At 45.1% G+C, this 20,244-nt stretch overlaps 1 protein-coding gene across 1 annotated transcript in view; it reads right to left on the bottom strand.

The window, feature by feature from the left end:
- The window catches only part of LOC106582346 (voltage-dependent L-type calcium channel subunit beta-4), a 52,025-nt gene that overhangs the window by 20,411 nt on the left and 11,370 nt on the right, over positions 1-20,244 (bottom strand). Inside the window, exons 2-3 of the mRNA XM_014165366.3 lie at positions 11,886-12,005; positions 11,508-11,630 (exon numbers count right to left, since the gene is read on the bottom strand). Coding sequence (XP_014020841.3) covers positions 11,508-11,630; positions 11,886-12,005 — 243 coding nt within the window. The remainder of the gene's footprint in view (positions 1-11,507; positions 11,631-11,885; positions 12,006-20,244) is intronic.

Genomic DNA, 20,244 nt, shown 5'->3' with positions numbered 1-20,244 from the left:
GTTTGTAAACTATTTGCCATCTGTCAACGATGGCTTTACAGTGGTGGGGTGTTGGACTGCTCTTGTTGATCATGTACATACCCACTACAAACAGACTAAATGATGAAAACGCTGGCAGCAGAATCCAATACAGCAGAGAGTTCCTACTACAATGCAACTCAAACACAAACGCAATGGATATCCCAATGACCCATCTAATCCCTGATTGTCTGCGAGTGTATTACAAACCCAAATGCAAACGTAGAAAACACGGGGCAATCAGACAAAGAGTTAAAAAATTTAAGAACAAACTTCTCTTCCCACCACCTTGCTGATCAATGCCCTGTCACTGAGGGTTAAAGTGGATGAGCTGTCAGCGAATTTTCGCTTCCAACACGAATACCAGGAGGCCTGTTTGCTGGCGTTTACTGAGACTTGGCTGGATAACAGAGTCCCGGACAGGGAAGTGGAGCCGGCTTCACTCTGGTCAGATGGGGGCGTCTGCCTGCTTGTCAGGGACCAGTGGTGTAAATCGATCCTGGTAAGAGAGAGAGACTCTGTACCCTCGACATTGAACTGCTTTCTGTGTCACTGTGACCCTACTATCTGCCTGTGAGTTCCTCCAATTGTTTGTTACCGTGGTGTAGATTCAACCAAAAGCTAATATAGCAAAAGCATCAGATTATTTATAATCTGTCACAGAAACTGGAATCTATCTCGCCAGACGCACTCACATTTATGTTAGGGGATTTTAACAACTGTACTTTGCACAAAGTCCTGCGCATGTACCACCAGAATGTGAAATGTCACACTAGGAAAAATAAGACTATTGATTGTGCTATGGGACAATACCAAATGCGTTCTCTGCCACCACCGGACCTCCCCCGGGAACATCAGACCACAATGTTTTCTACCTCAGGCCAACCTACTGTCGGCTCCTGGAGAGGGAGAAACCCACAGTTAAAACTGTCCAGATCTGGAACGACAACAGTGTCACTCATCTCCAGGGGTGTTTTGACTGTACTATGTGGGAGGTATTTGAGGACAGCAGCTCTGATCTTGATGAACTCACAGATGTTGTTTCAGACTTTGTAAACTTCTGTGTTGTCAGTTGCGCCTACTAAAACCAGAAAAATCTTCTCTAACAATAAGCCTTGGGTATCAAAAAATCTAAAATCACTACTTAATAGGAAGAAGGCAGTTTATGCTGAGGTTGATAGACAGGCTTTAAGAGATGTACAACGTGAGATCAAAATACAGATACTGGTGGACAAGGAGGTATACAAGCAAAGGATGGAGAGAACCCTCTCCTCAGGAAACGCAAGGGTGGCCTGGCAAAGGATTAAATCCATGTCTAGTGCCTCCCACATAGGCAGGGGAAAAACCAGTGCTGACCTTGGGGGATATGAGGGCCGGAACATGGTTAATGAACTGAATGTTTTCTTCTCAAGATTTGAATCAGACAACTTTGTGTCAGAGGTAAAACAAATGGAAGCATCATTACAAATGTTTGAGAGGGTTGTTGTTCAACAGGATGATGTTTTGAAGTTGTTCAGGGGATGTAACGCACACAAAAGCCCAGGCAAAATAAGTGGACATGTGCTAAAGCACCGTGCTGAACAATTAGCTAGTGTTTTTACAGACATTTTCCAGTCCTCACTCGACCAGCAACACGTGCCAGTATTGTGGAAAAACTCAATAATTATACCCATTCCTAAAGCATCTAATCCCTCTGTGCTGAATGACTACCACCCTGTCGCCTTGACATCCTTAGTAATGAAATGCCTTGAGAAAATTATGAAAAGTCATGTTCTCAGCACCACCCAGAAGCTCCTCGACCCGTTTCAGTTTGCCTATCAGCCCAGCAGAGGAGTTGATGATGCAATTTTTACTCTCCTCAACATGGTCTATAGACATCTAGAGGGTGTACTCTCCTCAACATGGTCTACAGACATCTAGAGGGTGTACTCTCCTCAACATGGTCTATAGACATCTAGAGGGTGTACTCTCCTCAACATGGTCTATAGACATCTAGAGGGTGTACTCTCCTCAACATGGTCTACAGACATCTAGAGGGTGTACTCTCCTCAACATGGTCTATAGACATCTAGAGGGTGTACTCTCCTCAACATGGTCTATAGACATCTAGAGGGTGTACTCTCCTCAACATGGTCTATAGACATCTAGAGGGTGTACTCTCCTCAACATGGTCTACAGACATCTAGAGGGTGTACTCTCCTCAACATGGTCTACAGACATCTAGAGGGTGTACTCTCCTCAACATGGTCTATAGATATCTAGAGGGTGTACTCTCCTCAACATGGTCTACAGACATCTAGAGGGTGTACTCTCCTCAACATGGTGTACAGACATCTAGAGGGTGTACTCTCCTCAACATGGTCTACAGACATCTAGAGGGTGTACTCTCCTCAACATGGTCTATAGATATCTAGAGGGTGTACTCTCCTCAACATGGTCTACAGACATCTAGAGGGTGTACTCTCCTCAACATGGTCTATAGACATCTAGAGGGTGTACTCTCCTCAACATGGTCTACAGACATCTAGAGGGTGTACTCTCCTCAACATGGTCTACAGACATCTAGAGGGTGTACTCTCCTCAACATGGTCTACAGACATCTAGAGGGTGTACTCTCCTCAACATGGTCTACAGACATCTAGAGGGTGTACTCTCCTCAACATGGTCTACAGACATCTAGAGGGTGTACTCTCCTCAACATGGTCTACAGACATCCATGAGGGTGTACTCTCCTCAACCTGGTCTACAGACATCTAGAGGGTGTACTCTCCTCAACATGGTCTATAGACATCTAGAGGGTGTACTCTCCTCAACATGGTCTATAGACATCTAGAGGGTGTACTCTCCTCAACATGGTCTACAGACATCTAGAGGGTGTACTCTCCTCAATATGGTCTATAGACATCTAGAGGGTGTACTCTCCTCAACATGGTCTATAGATATCTAGAGGTTGTACTCTCCTCAACATGGTCTATAGACATCTAGAGGGTGTACTCTCCTCAACATGGTCTACAGACATCTAGAGGGTGTACTCTCCTCAACATGGTCTATAGACATCTAGAGGGTGTACTCTCCTCAACATGGTCTACAGACATCTAGAGGGTGTACTCTCCTCAACATGGTCTATAGACATCTAGAGGGTGTACTCTCCTCAACATGGTCTATAGACATCTAGAGGGTGTACTCTCCTCAACATGGTCTACAGACATCTAGAGGGTGTACTCTCCTCAACATGGTCTACAGACATCTAGAGGGTGTACTCTCCTCAACATGGTCTATAGACATCTAGAGGGTGTACTCTCCTCAACATGGTCTATAGATATCTAGAGGGTGTACTCTCCTCAACATGGTCTATAGACATCTAGAGGGTGTACTCTCCTCAACATGGTCTACAGACATCTAGAGGGTGTACTCTCCTCAACATGGTCTATAGACATCTAGAGGGTGTACTCTCCTCAACATGGTCTACAGACATCTAGAGGGTGTACTCTCCTCAACATGGTCTATAGACATCTAGAGGGTGTACTCTCCTCAACATGGTCTATAGACATCTAGAGGGTGTACTCTCCTCAACATGGTCTACAGACATCTAGAGGGTGTACTCTCCTCAACATGGTCTACAGACATCTAGAGGGTGTACTCTCCTCAACATGGTCTACAGACATCTAGAGGGTGTACTCTCCTCAACATGGTCTATAGACATCTAGAGGGTGTACTCTCCTCAACATGGTCTATAGACATCTAGAGGGTGTACTCTCCTCAACATGGTCTATAGACATCTAGAGGGTGCCAAATCCCATGTCAGGGTTTTGTTTGTAGGACTTTTCTTCTGCCTTCAACACAATCCAGCCTTACATTCTGGCACAGAGACTCATCCGGGACTTCTCCTTAGATGGGGGGCTGGTTTTGTGGCTGTTGGACTTCCTGAGCCTGATGACACTGCCTTGATCAGCCTGTTGCATGATGACGAGGAACACAATGGTCCAGTCCTAAATGACTTTGTAGAGTGGTGTGACGAATCACACATCTATCAGAGGTCAGAACATAGAGATTGTAGAGGAATACAAATATCTGGGTGTCCTCTTGGAGGATGCATGGTTCTCGACTTTTGCCTCTCCCGAGTCCATTCGGGAGTTGCAGCAATGGGCCAAGACTGTAACTAACAATTGGAATTGGGGAGAAAAAGGGGGTAAAATAAATACAAAATTATTACCTCAGAATTGCTCTCCAAGGACAGTGTTTTTGACGGTGACAATCTGCTGACTACCTGCTTCAGAGGACTGAAAAGTCTGGAAAGAGAACACTTTCTTTACCATGTATTTGTCTTTTTGGGGTGGCAGGTAGCCTAGTGGTTAGAGCGTTGGGCCGCTAACCAAAAGGTTGCTGGATCAAATCAAATCTACTGGCTGGCTAGCTGGCCAGAAAGTTGTATTTAGCTAACGTCAGCTAGCTAGCTAGCTACTGTAACTGTTATTGTAGCTTTCTGTTTGTATGTAGCTTGCACTTCAATGGCATCCCTCTGGGAGATTCTTTCCAACCATGCGAAGTGCCATGAAGACGCCAGTGACCTCGACATGAGGCGCAACATTCAGAGAAATTCAGGGTAACTTGAATTAAGTAGTTAACTTCTATTTGATAACTGGACGGCTTTAGCTAGGTACAAACACTTTTCAACAACCATTTTCCATCTAGCTAGTTGCTAGCTATACATATAGTTCAGTGGAGGGTGCTGAGCGGAGGATGGCTCATAATAATGTCTGGAATGGAGTGAATGGAATGGTATCAAACACGTGGTTTCCATGTGGTTGAAACCATTCAATTGACTCCATTCCAGCCATTATTATGAGCTGTCCTCCCCTCAGCAGCCTCCACTGATATAGTTATATGCCTGTCATATAGAGGTGTCTATCTATAAGTTAAACCTGATCAATCAAATGGATAGGCGTAAGCAATTATGGTAATTCCAAATGCCCTTAACTAGGTTCGCTAGACAGACACAGGGAGGGGGGAGAGGAAGAAAGTGAGAACGAAAGGATGAAAGTGAGAGCAGGAGAGAGAGGTGGGTAGAGAGTGGAAGACAGAGAGAGATTGAGAGAGAGAAACAGAGAGAGAAAGACAGCAGTGTAAATGTACTTAGACGGGTGTATTTCAACAACTCTTCTCCTCCAACTTGTTAGGCAATCATATCTACCTACGGGGGAAGGATGGCCAGCCACACAGGAGGGTGATTTTCACTATGGAGGAGAAGAAGGCCGTGCTGACCGAGATGCATGCTGGCCCCTTCGGAGTGAAGCGCATGATTGCCAAAATCAACCTACGCTTCTTCTGACGGGGAATTGTCAAGGAGGTGGACATCTGGGCAAGTGAAATAACCTTTTGTTTATCAATCACATTCTATTCATGTTACGGATTCCCCCGGTACATTTACATTTACATTTAAGTCATTTAGCAGACGCTCTTATCCAGAGCGACTTACAAATTGGTAGATTCACCTTATGATATCCAGTGGAACAACCACTTTACAATAGTGCATCTAAATCTTTTAAAGGGGGGGGGGGGGTTAGAAGGATTACTTTATCCTATCCTAGGTATTCCTTAAAGAGGTGGGGTTTCAGGTGTCTCCGGAAGGTGGTGATTGACTCCGCTGTCCTGGCGTCGTGAGGGAGCTTGTTCCACCATTGGGGTGCCAGAGCAGCGAACAGTTTTGACTGGGCTGAGCGGGAACTGTGCTTCCTCAGAGGTAGGGAGGCAAGCAGGCCAGAGGTGGATGAACGCAGTGCCCTTGTTTGGGTGTAGGGCCTGATCAGAGCCTGAAGGTACGGAGGTGCCGTTCCCCTCACAGCTCCGTAGGCAAGCACCATGGTCTTGTAGCGGATGCGAGCTTAAACAGGAAGCCAGTGGAGAGAGCGGAGGAGCGGGGTGACGTGAGAGAACTTGGGAAGGTTGAACACCAGACGGGCTGCGGCGTTCTGGATGAGTTGTAGGGGTTTAATGGTACAGGCAGGGAGCCCAGCCAACAGCGAGTTGCAGTAATCCAGACGGGAGATGACAAGTGCCTGGATAAGGACCTGCGCCGCTTCCTGTGTGAGGCAGGGTCGTACTCTGCGAATGTTGTAGAGCATGAACCTACAGGATCGGGTCACCGCCTTGATGTTAGTAGAGAACGACAGGGTGTTGTCCAGGGTCACGCCAAGGTTCTTAGCACTCTGGGAGGAGGACACAATGGAGTTGTCAACCATGATGGCGAGATCATGGAACGGGCCGTCCTTCCCCGGGAGGAAGAGCAGCTCCGTCTTGCCGAGGTTCAGCTTGAGGTGGTGATCAGTCATCCACACTGATATGTCTGCCAGACATGCAGAGATGCGATTCGCCACCTGGTTATCAGAAGGGGGAAAGGAGAAGATTAATTGTGTGTCGTCTGCATAGCAATGATAGGAGAGACCATGTGAGGATATGACAGAGCCAAGTGACTTGGTGTATAGCGAGAATAGGAGAGGGCCTAGAACAGAGCCCTGGGGGACACCAGTGGTGAGAGCACGTGGTGCAGAGACAGATTCTCGCCACGCCACCTGGTAGGAGCGACCTGTCAGGTAGGACGCAATCCAAGCGTGGGCCGCGCCGGAGATGCCCAACTCGGAGAGGGTGGAGAGGAGGATCTGATGGTTCACCGTATCAAAGGCAGCAGATAGGTCTAGGAGGATGAGAGCAGAGGAGAGAGAGTTAGCTTTAGCAGTGCGGAGAGCCTCCGTGACACAGAGAAGAGCAGTCTCAGTTGAATGACCAGCCTTGAAACCTGACTGATTTGGATCGAGAAGGTCATTCTGAGAGAGATAGCAGGAGAGCTGGCCAAGGACGGCACGCTCAAGAGTTTTGGAGAGAAAAGAAAGAAGGGATACTGGTCTGTAGTTGTTGACTTCGGAGGGATCGAGTGTAGGTTTTTTCAGAAGGGGTGCAACTCTCGCTCTCTTGAAGAGGGAAGGGACGTAGCCAGCGGTCAAGGATGAGTTGATGAGCGAGGTGAGGTAAGGGAGAAGGTCTCCGGAAATGGTCTGGAGAAGAGAGTAGGGGATAATGTCAAGCGGGCAGGTTGTTGGGCGGCCGGCCGTCACAAGACGCGAGATTTCATCTGGAGAGAGAGGGGAGAAAGAGGTCAAAGCACAGGGTAGGGCAGTGTGAGCAGGACCAGCGGTGTCGTTTGACTTAGCAAACGAGGATCGGATGTCGTCAACCTTCTTTTCAAAATGGTTGACGAAGTCATCCGCGGTACTGTTGCTCTGAAAGTTTTCTTGCTCTATCATACTGGGCACATAATATGTGAGATACACAGATTAACTAAAAACACTAGCACTGCAAACACTCAGAACAAAGAGAGCAGTAGTGCCTGGACTTTGCAGTCTCCCTCTTCAAGTCCCCCTTCCAAGACTAGCTGCCTGTTGCGAACAAGTGACAGGCAGAACCTCCCAACCACACAGCAACCACCTTCTCAAAATTCATAACACCAGAATTCCGTTTTATAGTCTATGATTGCCATGTGTGTGTACAAAAAAATCACTGAAAATAAATGATTGACAACTGTACCAAAAATGATCAAAGGGGACACCAAGGAACTTGAAGCTCTCAACCTGCTTCACTGCAGCCCCGTCGATGAGAATGGGGGCGATGTCGGTCCTCTTTTTCCAGTAGTCCACAATCAGCTCCTTTGTATTGATCACGTTGAGGGAGAGGTTGTTGTCCTGGCACCACACGACCAGGTCTCTGACCTCCTCCCTATAGGCTGTCTCATCATTGTCGATGTGTTGCGTCATCGGCAAACTTAATGATGGTGTTGGAGTCGTACCTGGCCGTGCAGTCATGAGTGAACAGGGAGTACAGGAGGGGACAGAGCACGCATCCCTGAGGGGCCCCTGTGTTGAGGATCAGCGTGGTGGATGTGTTGTTACCTACCCTTACCACCTGGGAGCAGCCCATCAGGAAGTCCAGGATCCAGTTGCAGAGGGAGGTGTTTAGTCCCAAAGTCCTTAGCTTATTGATGAGCTTTGAGGGCACTATGGTGTTGAACGCTGAGCTGTAGTCAATGAATAGCATTCTCACATAGGTGTTTGTTTGGTCCAGGTGGGAAAGGGCAGTGTGGAGTGCAATAGAGATTGCATAATCTGTGGATCTGTTGGGGCGGTATGCAAATTGGAGTGGGTTTCTGGGATAATGGTGTTGATGTGAGCCATGACCAGCCATTCAAAGCACTTCATGGCTACAGACGTGAGTGCTACGTGTTGGTAGTCATTTAGGCAGGTTACCTTAGTGTTCTTGGGCACAGGCACTATGGTGGTCTGCTTAAAACATGTTGGTATTACAGACTCAGTCAGGGACAGGTTGAAAATGTCAGTGAAGACACTTGCCAATTGGTCAGCGCATGCTAGCAGTACACATCCTGGTAATAAGTCTGGCCCTGCGGCCTGGTGAATATTGACCTGTTTAAAGGTCTTACTCACATTGGCTGCGGAGAACGGCATCACAGTCTTCCGGAACAGCTTGTGCTCTCATGCATGTTTCAGTGTTATTTGCCTCGAAAAGAGCATAGAAGTAGTTTAGCTCGTCTGGTAGGGTCGTGTCACTGGGCAGCTCTCGGCTGTGCTTCCCTTTGTAGTCTGTAATGGTTTGCAAGCCCTGCCACATCCGATGAGCATCAGAGCCGGTGTAGTATGATTTGATCTTAGTCCTGTATTGACGCTTTGCCTGTTTGATGGTTTGTCGGAGGGCATAGCAGGATTTCTTATAAGCTCCAGGTTAAAGTCCCACTCCTTGAAAGCGGCAGCTCTAGCCTTTAGCTCAGTGAGGATGTTGCCTGTAATCCATGGCTTCTGGTTGGGGTATGTACGTACGGTCACCGTGGGGATGACGTCATCGATGCACTTATTGATGAAGCCAATGACTGATGTGATGTACTCCTCAATGCCATCGGAAGAATCCCGGAACATATCCCAGTCTGTGCTAGCAGAACAGTCCTGTAACTGCTTCACCTGACCACTTTTTTATTGATCTAGTCACTGGTGCTTCCTGCTTACATTTTTGCCTGTAAGCATGAATCAGGAGGATAGAATTATGGTTAGATTTGCCAAATGAAGGGCGAGGGAGAGCTCTGTGTGTGGCGTAAAGGTGGTCCAGAGTTTTTTTCCCTCTGGTTGCACATTTAACATGCTGATAGAAATTTGGCAAAACAGATTTAAGTTTCTCTGCATTAAAGTCCTACTAGAAGCGCCGCCTCTGGGTGAGCGTTTTCTTGTTTGCTTATGGTGGAATACAACTCATTCAATGCTATCTTAGTGCCTGCCTCAGTCTGTGGTGGTATGTAATCAGCTTCAAAAAATATAGAATATAGGCAATAGCTCGAGACTTCCTTAGATATCGTGCACCAGTTTTTATTTACAAAAATACATAGTCTGCCGCCCCTTGTCTTTTCAGACACCGCTGTTCTATCCTGCCGGTACAGCGTACAACCAGCCAGCTCTATATTGATAGTGTCATCGTTCAGCCACGACTCCGTGAAGCATAAGATATTACTGTTTTGAATGTCCCGTTGGTAGTTTAATCTTCCGTGTAGGTCATCTATTTTATTCTCCAAAGATTGAACGTTTGCTAGCAGAATGGAAGGAAGTGGGGGTTTATTCGATCGCCTACGAATTCTCAGAAGGCAGCCTGCCCTCTGGCCCATTTTTCTCCACTTCCTCTTCACGCAAATCACGGGGATCTGGGCCTGTTCCCAAAAAAGCAGTATATAATTTGTGTCGGGCTCGTCAGACTCGTTAAAGAAAAAAAAGGATTCTGCCAGTCCGTGGTGCGTAATCGCAGTAATCGCAGTCCTGATGTCCAGCGGGTGGAGAGAAATGACGGTGGACAGAAAAATTTAATTTCCTACAAATTTTGTCATGTGGCATAGAGAAAATGTTGCCGTTTCAAAGCAAGTTTTCTGCAGTTCTACACATTTTGCCATGGGGTGAAGAGACAATTGAGAAATGTATAAATGTCATGTAATTCTACTCATTTTGCCATTGGGCAGAGAGACATTATTGCAGTTTTAAAGCAAGTTTGCTTCCGGTATACACATTTTGCCATGGGGTGGAGAGAAAATGTTGTAATTTTAAAGCTAATTTCCTGCAATTATACACATTTTGCCATGACATATGTCATGTTAATGATATCTGAGTGAGATTGACTAACAAAATCAATTTGGGCCCCCTGGAGGTCAGGGCCCCTGGGCACGTGCCCTCTGTGCCCGGTCGGTATTTGGCAGTGGTGGAAAAAGTACCCAATGTCATACTTGAGTAAAAGTAAAGATACCTTAATAGAAAATTACTCAAGGAAAAGTGAAAGTCACCCAGTAAAATACTACTTGAGTAAAAGTCTAAAAGTATTTGGTTTTAAATATACTTAAGTATCAAAAGTGAATGTAATTGCTAAAATATACTTAAGTATCAAAAGTAAAAGCATAAATAGTTTCAAATTCCTTATATAAGCCCCCGGCACCATTTTCTTGTTTTTATTTATTTATGGATAGCCAGGGATAGCCTTTTTGGATAGCCTTTTTGTTTAATGAGTCCAAAGCAGTAGGGATGACCAAGGATGTTCTCTTCATAAGTGTGTGAATTTGACCATTTCAATGTCCTGCTAAGCATTCAAAATGTAACGAGTACTTTAGGGTATCAGGGAAAATGTATTGAGTAAATGTACATTATTTTCTTTTGGAATGTAGTGAAGTAAAAGTAAAAGTTGTCAAAAATATAAATAGTAAAGTAAAAACTACTGAAGTAGTACTTTAAAGTATTTTTACTCAAGTACTTTACACCACTGGTATTCGGACATGATTAATATACGTTTAGATAACTGGCTAGACTAACTTAACAATCTAAACAATGTTAGCTGACATGGGCTAACTGAGTGACTCGTCAGCGACTGACAAAACAGGAGAAAAACTGAAAATTGCTGATGCACAACCACATTTAGAAGTTGCGCCTTGTGTATTCTACTATTCTAACTCTCAACAGCAAGTTGAAACCCTGACTGAGTTCCCCCCCCAAAAATTAAGAAATACATATTTTGGGTCAGGGGCCCTCTAGTTGCCGGGGGCCCTAGGCGACGCTTATGTCGCTTATGCCTAGAGCCGGCCCTGCATACAGTACACACTCTATGCAACTTTGAAAGTCAACACAAAACAACACAATGACTCAGAATAGAAAAGAAGAGTGTGTAAACTCCACAGAGATACTAGGCTGTATACACACTCACATTGTTCTCGATTCTAAAACGGAACATGCATTATTGATATTGATTCATCCATAATGGCCCTTGAACAGATATGGCTTGCAGCAAACATAGGTTGTCTGAAATGGCACCCTATTCCCTATATAGTGCACTACATAGGTAATAGAATGCCATTTCAGACGCAGGCATAGCTGTAGCAGTAGAGTTGTTATGTACTGTACAGTATATTGTACCTCTTTAATGTGCAGGAAGTCCTTGGCATCGAAGGAGATGGCAGTTCCTGCCACAGGGACATCCTCATCCAGGGCTCCACAGTAACTGACGTTAGTCTTCACAGCAAAGGCCACCGCTTTGGCCTGAGACGATACAGGAAACGTCATGTATAAGAAGAGTGCCTAGCCTAGCTAGATAAGCTCAACCATAACCCATTGGGCAAAATGTGCTGCAAATATACCACTTCTGGTTGTAATGTGGTTTTAATAAATAACTTCATTTCAACCAGCCTTGCCTACTGGGACCTTTCCAATAATAGGGGCCTTGTTCTGAACCTATGTGCCTAGAAAGAGACATAAGGCTCCACAGTGGGACACCCTGCAGGTGGTCTGTCTCACCTTGGCCCTCTCCAACTGTACAGCAGCCTGCTGCTCCTTCTCCAGCTTGCCGCCTGCCGGCTCCTCCTCCAAGGAGACATCTGAGTCCGATGGTCGGCTAGTGTAGGAGTCAGCTGAACCCTGCAGAGGGACAACAGTCAGATAACAGTTAGACAACAGTAAAATGATTGGCTAGTGTAGGAGTCAGCTGAACCCTGCAGAGGGACAACAGTCAGATAACAGTTAGACAACAGTAAAATGATTGGCTAGTGTAGGAGTCAGCTGAACCCTGCAGAGGGACCATAGAACAGTCGTGACATCTGTCCCTGACAACAGTATGAGATTTCTGCCTGTCTGAACAAGCCCTCTGTAAGTTGTCATTGGCTAGTCTGAGGAATGTTTACCATGCTGACACCGGTCAGTGAGGAAGGGTTACCATGCTTAGACAGGTCAGTGAGGCATGTTGTACCATGCTTACACAGGTCAGTGAGGCATGTTTACCATGCTTACACAGGTCAGTGAGGAATGTTTACCCTGCTTACACAGGTCAGTGAGGAATGTTTACCATGCTTACACAGGTCAGTGAGGAATGTTTACCATGCTTACACAGGTCAGTGAGGAATGTTTACCATGCTTACACAGGTCAGTGAGGAATGTTTACCATGCTTACACAGGTCAGTGAGGAATGTTTACCATGCTTACACAGGTCAGTGAGGAATGTTTACCATGCTTACACAGGTCAGTGAGGAATGTTTACCATGCTTACACAGGTCAGTGAGGAATGTTTACCATGCTTACACAGGTCAGTTTGTGAGCTGTGTCATCACTATAAAAGCTGTAATCTTGAACAGATAAAAGGCTACATGGTTACCCTACAGTATTTTATTTGTTTATTTAACCTTCATTTAACTAGGCAAGTCAGTTCAAAACAAATTCTTATTTACAACGATGGCCTACCCCGGCCAAACCCTAACCCGGACGGACGACGCTGGGCCAATTTTGCGCCGCCCTATGGGCCTCCCAATCACGGCCGGTTGTGATACAGCCTGGAATTAAACCAGGGTCTGTAGTGACACCTCTTGCACTGAGATGCAGTCCCTTAGACCGCTGCGCCACTCGGGAGCCCATGTCCTAATATTGTCAGAATGTACTGAGCTCTTAGTGAAGGTGGCAGTGATAGGCCTGCAGCCAGGTGGTTCAGAGGTGGCGTCCGTACGTTGAGTGGGTGGGAATATGCCTCTCCAAGCGGGATCACAGGGACCCTGATTAAAGCTGGTGAGCCGGGAGACACAACTCACAAATATAGGAATGTTTTTGATGCCCATAGCTGGCGAGCGGTGAGCAGCCCAGCCGATCTTAGTTGAAGTGATCACATTGGAAACCACATTAAGTGGAGAGAGAGTGGGAATAAAGAGAGACTGGCTGGATCAATACTGCATGAGGAGGAACAGAACAGTGAGATAGACACAAACAGAGAAAGAGAGAAGGAGACAGACAAAGAGAAAAAAAATACAGAGAGAGAAAGAGAGACAGACAGAGAGAGAGAGAGAAAGAGACAGAAAGAGAGTGAAAGGCAGAGAGAGAGAGAGAGAGCGAAGGAGAGAGAGAGACAGAGAGAGAGAGCGAGACAAAGAGAGAGAGAAAGAGAGACAGACAGAGAGACAGAGAGAGAGAGAGAGAGACAAAGAGAGAGAGATAAAGAGAGACAGAGAGAGAGAGAGAAAGAGACAGAAAGAGAGTGAAAGGCAGAGAGAGAGAGAGCGAAGGAGAGAGAGACAGAGAGAGAGAGAGAGAGAAAGAGAGAGACAAAGAGAGAGAGAAAGAGAGACAGACAGAGAGACAGAGAGAGATAAAGAGACAGACAGAAAGAGAAAGAGAGAGAGATAGATAGAAAAAGAGAGCCACATTTCCCTCAGATTACACAGACCCACAAAGAATTCAAAAACAAATCAAATTTTGAAATACCACAGTGTGCCATCACAGCAGTAAGATTTGTGACCTGTTGCCACAAGAAAAGGGCAACCAGTGAAGAACAAACACCATTGTAAATACAACCTATATTTACATTTATTTATTTTCCCTTTTGCACTTTAACTATTTGCACATCATTACAACACTGTATATAGACATAATATGATATTTTAAATTATTTTGGAACTTTTGTGAGTGTAATGTTTAAAAATTGTATTGTTTATTTCACTTTTGTTTATTATCTATTTATCTACTTGCTTTGGCAAGTAAACATATGTTTCCCATGCCAATAAAGCCCCTTAAATTGAAATTGAATTGAAATAGAGAGAGAGAGAGAGAGAGAGAGAGAGAGAGAGAGAGAGAGAGAGAGAGAGAGAGAGAGAGAGAGAGAGAGAGAGAGAGAGAGAGAGAGAGAGAGAGAGAGAGAGAGAGAGAGAGAGAGAGAGAGAGAGAGAGAGAGAGAGAGAGAGAGAGATAGATAGAAAGAGAGAAGAGAGAGAGAGAAAGAGAGAGAGAGAGAGAGAGAGAGAGAGAGAGAGAGAGAAGAGAGAGAGAGAGAGAGAGAGAGAGAGAGAGCGAGATAGATAGAAAGAGAGAGAGAGAGAGAGATAGATAGAGAGAGAGAGAAAGAGAGAGAGAGAGAGAGAGAGAGAGAGAGAGAGAGAGAGAGAGAGAGAGAGAGAGAGAGAGAGAGAGAGAGAGAGAGAGAGAGAGAGAAGAGAGAGAGAGAGAGAGAGAGAGAGAGAGAGAGAGAGAGAGAACAGAATTAGAGAGACAAGGACTGCTGGGATCACACAAGACAGCTCCATTTCTACATCAATACATCTCAGGTTGAAGGGAGCAGAGTGGACTAGCGTTAGAACCTGTGAGTGAGTGACATGGTAGATGACCTGTTAAACCACCATGATGTCTAGTATAGTGTGGTTGGTCATTACAACTTCTACTAGATTCACTGGAAGCAGCAGTGGGATTCATTTATCTAAAAGGTTCAAAGAAAGCTTGGTCAATGTCTGTTGTCTTTTTAGGCCCGGTGCAACAAGGTTAATCAACCTTCAAGGGGATTGTTCCTTTTGTGTGGGATCTTTTGATTCCTGGATCAAAGTAGTCTATTGCTAATGTATTCAATAGTCCTTTCTCAGAAGAGCACAGGTCTGATTAGAATGAGACAATAGGAGAGACAGAGAGAGAGTGGGGCAGAGAGGGGGGAGGGAGAGAGAGAGAGAAAGAGAGAGCGAGAGAGGGAGGGAGAGAGAGAGAGAGAGGGGGGAGAAAGAGAGATTGTCCCGGTCTCCCTGGGTCCCCCACCCAGCCTCAGGCAGAGCCAGTCTAATGTCATTACGATCAGAAGAGCTGCCCCCGATACCACACACAACCCTTTCTCTTATTAACGAGTCAATGGCTGGTGGGAGAGTGCCCCGGTACAACACCCACTCGCTCAGTCAGAGCGGAAAAGACAGAAGGAGAAAGTGTGAAGAGGAGATAGAGGAAGCCATAGGGACAGACTGTACATAAATAGAAAGTAGGGGCTGAAAAGAAAGTGGGAGAGGGACAGAAAGAGAAGGGGGGAAAGAGGGAGAAAGGCAAAGAGGGGGATATTGAAAGAGGGGGAAGAGAGGGAGAGACAGGTGGGGTGAGACAGGAATGCAGCCCTACCCTCTTCAACATATATACAGTTGAAGTCGGAAGTTTACATACACCTTAGCCAAATACATTTAAACTCCGTTTTTCACAATTCCTGACATTTAATCCTAGTAAAAATTCCCTGTCTTAGGTCACCCCTTTATTTTAAGAATGTGAAATGTCAGAATAATAGTAGAGAGAATTATTTATTTCAGCTTTTATTTCTTTCATCACATTCCCAGTGGGTCAGAAGTTTACATACACTCAATTAGTATTTGGTAGCATTGCCTTTAAATTGTTTAACTTGGGTCAAATGTTTCGGGTAGCCTTCCACAAGCTTCCCACAATAAGTTGGGTGAATTTTGGCCCATTCCTCCTGACAGAGCTGGTGTAACTGAGTCAGGTTTGTAGGCCTCCTTGCTCGCACACGCTTTTTCAGTTCTGCCCACAAATCTTCTATAGGATTGAGGTCAGGGCTTTGTGATGGCCCCTCCAAAACCTTCCCCAACCAGAAGCCGTGAATTGATGGCAGCATTCGCGCAAAACTGAAAGCGCGAACCACTGCTTTTAATCAGGGCAAGGCGGCCGGAAACATGCCCGAACACAAACAGTGTAGCGATTCTCTCCACAAGGCAATCATACAAGCTAAGTGTCAGTATAGAGACAAAGTAGAGTCACAATTCAACGGCTCAGATGACACTACAGTGGTAGGCTTGATTACCAACAACGACGAGACGGCCTAAAGGGAGGAGGTGAGGGCCCTCGGAGTGTTGTGTCAGGAAAATAACCTCACACTCAATGTCACATCCTGACCAGTAAAGGGGTTATTTGTTATTGTAGTTTGGTCAGGACGTGGCAGGGGGGTATTTGTTTTATGTGGTTCGAGGTTTGTTGATAGATGTGTTTGTGTAGAGGGGTGTTTGTTTAGAGTATTGGTTATGTTCTATGTTGTGTATTTCTATGCTCTATCTATGTTGTGTATTTCTTTGTGTTGGCCTGGTATGGCTCTCAATCAGGAACAGCTGTACATCGTTGTTGCTGATTGAGAGTCATACTTAGGTAGCCCTGTTTTCACCTGTTCCTTGTGGGAAGTTGTTGTTGCACTGCTGTGTTAGCCTGCAATACTGTTCGTTCGTACGTACGTTTTCTTGTTTTGTTAAGTGTTCTAAATAAAAGTTAAAATGAGCACTCAACCCGCTGCGCCTTGGTCCACTATATACGACGACTTTTACACAAATTATGTCAATCAGCCTATCAGAAGCTTCTAAAGCCATGACGTCATTTTCTGGAATTTTCCAAGCTGTTTAAAGGCACAGTCAATTTAGTGTATGTAAACTTCTGACCCACTGGAATTGTGATACAGTGAATTATAAGTGAAATAATCTGTCTGTAAACAATTTCTGGAAAAATGACTTGTGTCGTTGTCACGACTTCTGCCGAAGTTGTTCCCTCTCCTTGCTCGGGCGGTGTTCGCGGTCGACGTCACCGACCTTCTAGCCATCGCTGATCCATTTTTGAATGAGTGAATTATAAGTGAAATAATCTGTCTGTAAACAATTTTTGGAAAAATGACTTGTGTCGTTGTCACGACTTCTGCCGAAGTTGTTCCCCCTCCTTGCTCGGGCGGTGTTCAAAGGTCGACGTCACTGACCTTCTAGCTATCGCTGATCCATTTTTCATTTTCCATTGGTTTTGTCTTGTCTTCCATCACACCTGGTTCCAATCCCATCAATTACATGTTGTGTATTTAACCCTCTGTTTCCCCTCATGTCCTTGTCGGAGATTGTTGATTGTAAGTGTTTGTGTACGTTTGTACTGGTGTGCGTCGGGTTATGTTACCCATTGATTTTTATTATGTTTTCCGGTGGGTTTTTTGTATATAAACTGAGCCGTTGGAAACACAGTTATTTCTCTCCTTCGTCTGACTTCTCTGCTGCCAGTTAAACACCCTTACAGTCGTGCACAAAATAGATGTCCTAACCGACTTGCCAAAACTATAGTTTGTTAACCTGTTGGGGATAGGGGGCAGTATTTGCACGGCCGGATAAAAAACGTACCCGATTTAATCTGGTTACTACTCCTGCCCAGTAACTAGAATATGCATATAATTATTGGCTTTGGATAGAAAACACCCTAAAGTTTCTAAAATTGTTTGAATGGTGTCTGTGAGTATAACAGAACTCATATGGCAGGCAAAAACCTGAGAAGATTCCTTACAGGAAGTGGCCTGTCTGACCATTCCTTGAGCTTCTTGACTCTGTTTATTGAAGACTGAGGATCTTTGCTGTAACGTGACACTTCCTACGGCTCCCATAGGCTCTCAGAAGGCGGGAAAAAGCTGAATGATGTAATTCCAGCCCCAGGCTGAAACACATTAGCGCTTTTGGCAAGTGCTCTATCAGAGGACAATGGGCTTAGGCGCGTGCACGAGTCGACCCCATGTTTTTATTTTCGTTCGTCTCTGAACCTAAACACAGATTCCCAGTCGGAATATTATCGCTTTTTTTACGAGAAAAATGGCATAAAAATTGATTTTAAACAGCGGTTGACATGCTTCGAAGTACGGTAATGGAATATTTAGACATTTTTTGTCACGAAATGCGTCGTGCGCGTAACCCTTATTTACCCTTTCGGATAGTGTCTTGAACGCGCAAACAAAACGCCGCTATTTGGATATAACTATGGATTATTTTGGCCCAAACCAACATTTGTTATTGAAGTAACAGTCCTGGGGGTGCATTCTGACGAAGAACACCAAAGGTAATCGGAGTTTGGTCAGGGCTAAACTTGGTGGGTGTCTAAATAGCTAGCCGTGATGGCTGGGCTATGTACTCAGAATATTGCAAAATGTGCTTTCACCGAAAAGCTATTTTGAAATCGGACACCTCGATTGCACAAAGGAGTTCTGTATCTATAATTCTTAAAATAATTGTTATGTTTTTTTGTGAACGTTTATCGTGAGTAATTTAGTAAATTCACCGGAGGTTTGCGGGGGGTATGCTAGTTCTGAACGTCACATGCTAATGTAAAAAGCTGGTTTTTGATATAAATATGAACTTGATTGAACAAAACATCCATGTATTGTATAACATAATGTCCTAGGTGTGTCATCTGATGAAGATCATCAAAGGTTAGTGCTGCATTTAGCTGTCTTCTGGGTTTTTGTGACATTATATGCTAGCTTGAAAAATGGGTGTCTGATTATTTCTGGCTGGGTACTCTGCTGACATAATCTAATGTTTTGCTTTCGTTGTAAAGCCTTTTTGAAATCGGACAGTGTGGTTAGATTAACGAGAGTCTTGTCTTTAAAATGGTGTAAAATAGTCATATGTTTGAGAAATTGAAGTAATAGCATTTCTAAGGTATTTGAAAATCGCGCCACGATTTCGTCCCACCTACCCTAGAAAGGTTAACTAGTTGCACATCGTTACAACACTGTATATAGACATAATATGACATTTGACATGTCTTTATTCTTTTGGAACTTCTGTGAGTTTAATGTTTACTGTTAATTGTTATTGTTTATTTCACTTTTGTTTATTATCTACTTCACTTGCTTTGGCAATATGTTTCCCATGCCAATAAATCGCCTTGAATTGAATTGAGAGATAGAGACAGACAGATAAAGAGGGACAGAGAGAGAAAGACAGAAAGAGAGAGATTAAAAGCAGCACAGCGAAGCCCCAAGTGCCAGCACACAGCACATGCCTGCTGTGAGAGGGTGGATGATTCTGAGGCAGTCGAGGGGACTCATATTTCAGGCCTCCTGACGAAGGTGCTGCAAGGCATCAGCGGTGACGATGATCACATCTACAGCGCAGTGTGCAGTCACAAAGACAACTGATATAACGAAGTTCTGGGTCACGATGTGTCTACTGTGACGTGTGATGTTGCTAAGGAGAAGACAAGGCACACATCCTACCTCTAGACAAGCACTATCATAATGACACGTAATAAGTTACTTTCATTATGCAATGAAATAAGTTAGTTATTATGCCCTAGGCAGGATTTAATCTGTGCAGACACTGTGCAGACACTGTGCAGACAACTACTGATTAACACTGGCTGTCTGTCCACTTGGCCTATCACATTGTAGGCTACTGTACTGGACTGTAAGACTCACAGGCCCCATAGCATCACCATCAGCCACTTGTCACCCCCTGCCCTTTGACCCCAGTCAGTCATGTGACCACATTACATAAGGGCAGCAGGCTGAGTGACGAGAGAGAAGAGGGGCACTATCATCTCCACTACTGCTCCTGCTGCTACTACTGCTGAAATGCATATTCTCTCTCTCTCTGACAAACGATCTTAGGCACTGCGTATATCAACCACGACCACCACCTTCTCTTCCATTCGCTCACCAAATTATTCAGTGTCTGTATCATTTGCCCATGCTACAACCTGTGAAGAACAGCACCATCCCCCTCTCCTGTGTGGACAGTGTGGACTATGGAGCTCCATTGACTATAGGAGAAACAATGAATACCTAACAACACAGGGACATTTGGAGACATGGAGGGTTCTGCAGATATATACTGTGACATGATATACCTCTCCTTCCTGATCTCAACCTAACCTCCACCTCTCCTCTCTGCTCTCAACCTAACCTCCACCTCTCCTCTCTGCTCTCAACCTAACCTCCACCTCTCCTCTCTGCTCTCAACCTAACCTCCATCTCTCTTCCCTGCTCTCAACCTAACCTCCACCTCTCCTCCCTGCCCTCAACCTAACCTCCACCTCTCCTCTCAACCTATCCTCCACCTCTCTTCCCTGCTCTCAACCTAAC

The sequence above is a fragment of the Salmo salar genome, chromosome 21 (genome assembly GCF_965601325.2).
Source record: "Salmo salar chromosome 21, fSalSal1, whole genome shotgun sequence".
In the NCBI taxonomy this organism is placed as follows: domain Eukaryota; kingdom Metazoa; phylum Chordata; class Actinopteri; order Salmoniformes; family Salmonidae; genus Salmo; species Salmo salar.
The sequence above is the reverse complement of the archived record's forward strand: the minus strand, read 5'-3'. Positions and strand labels throughout refer to the sequence as shown.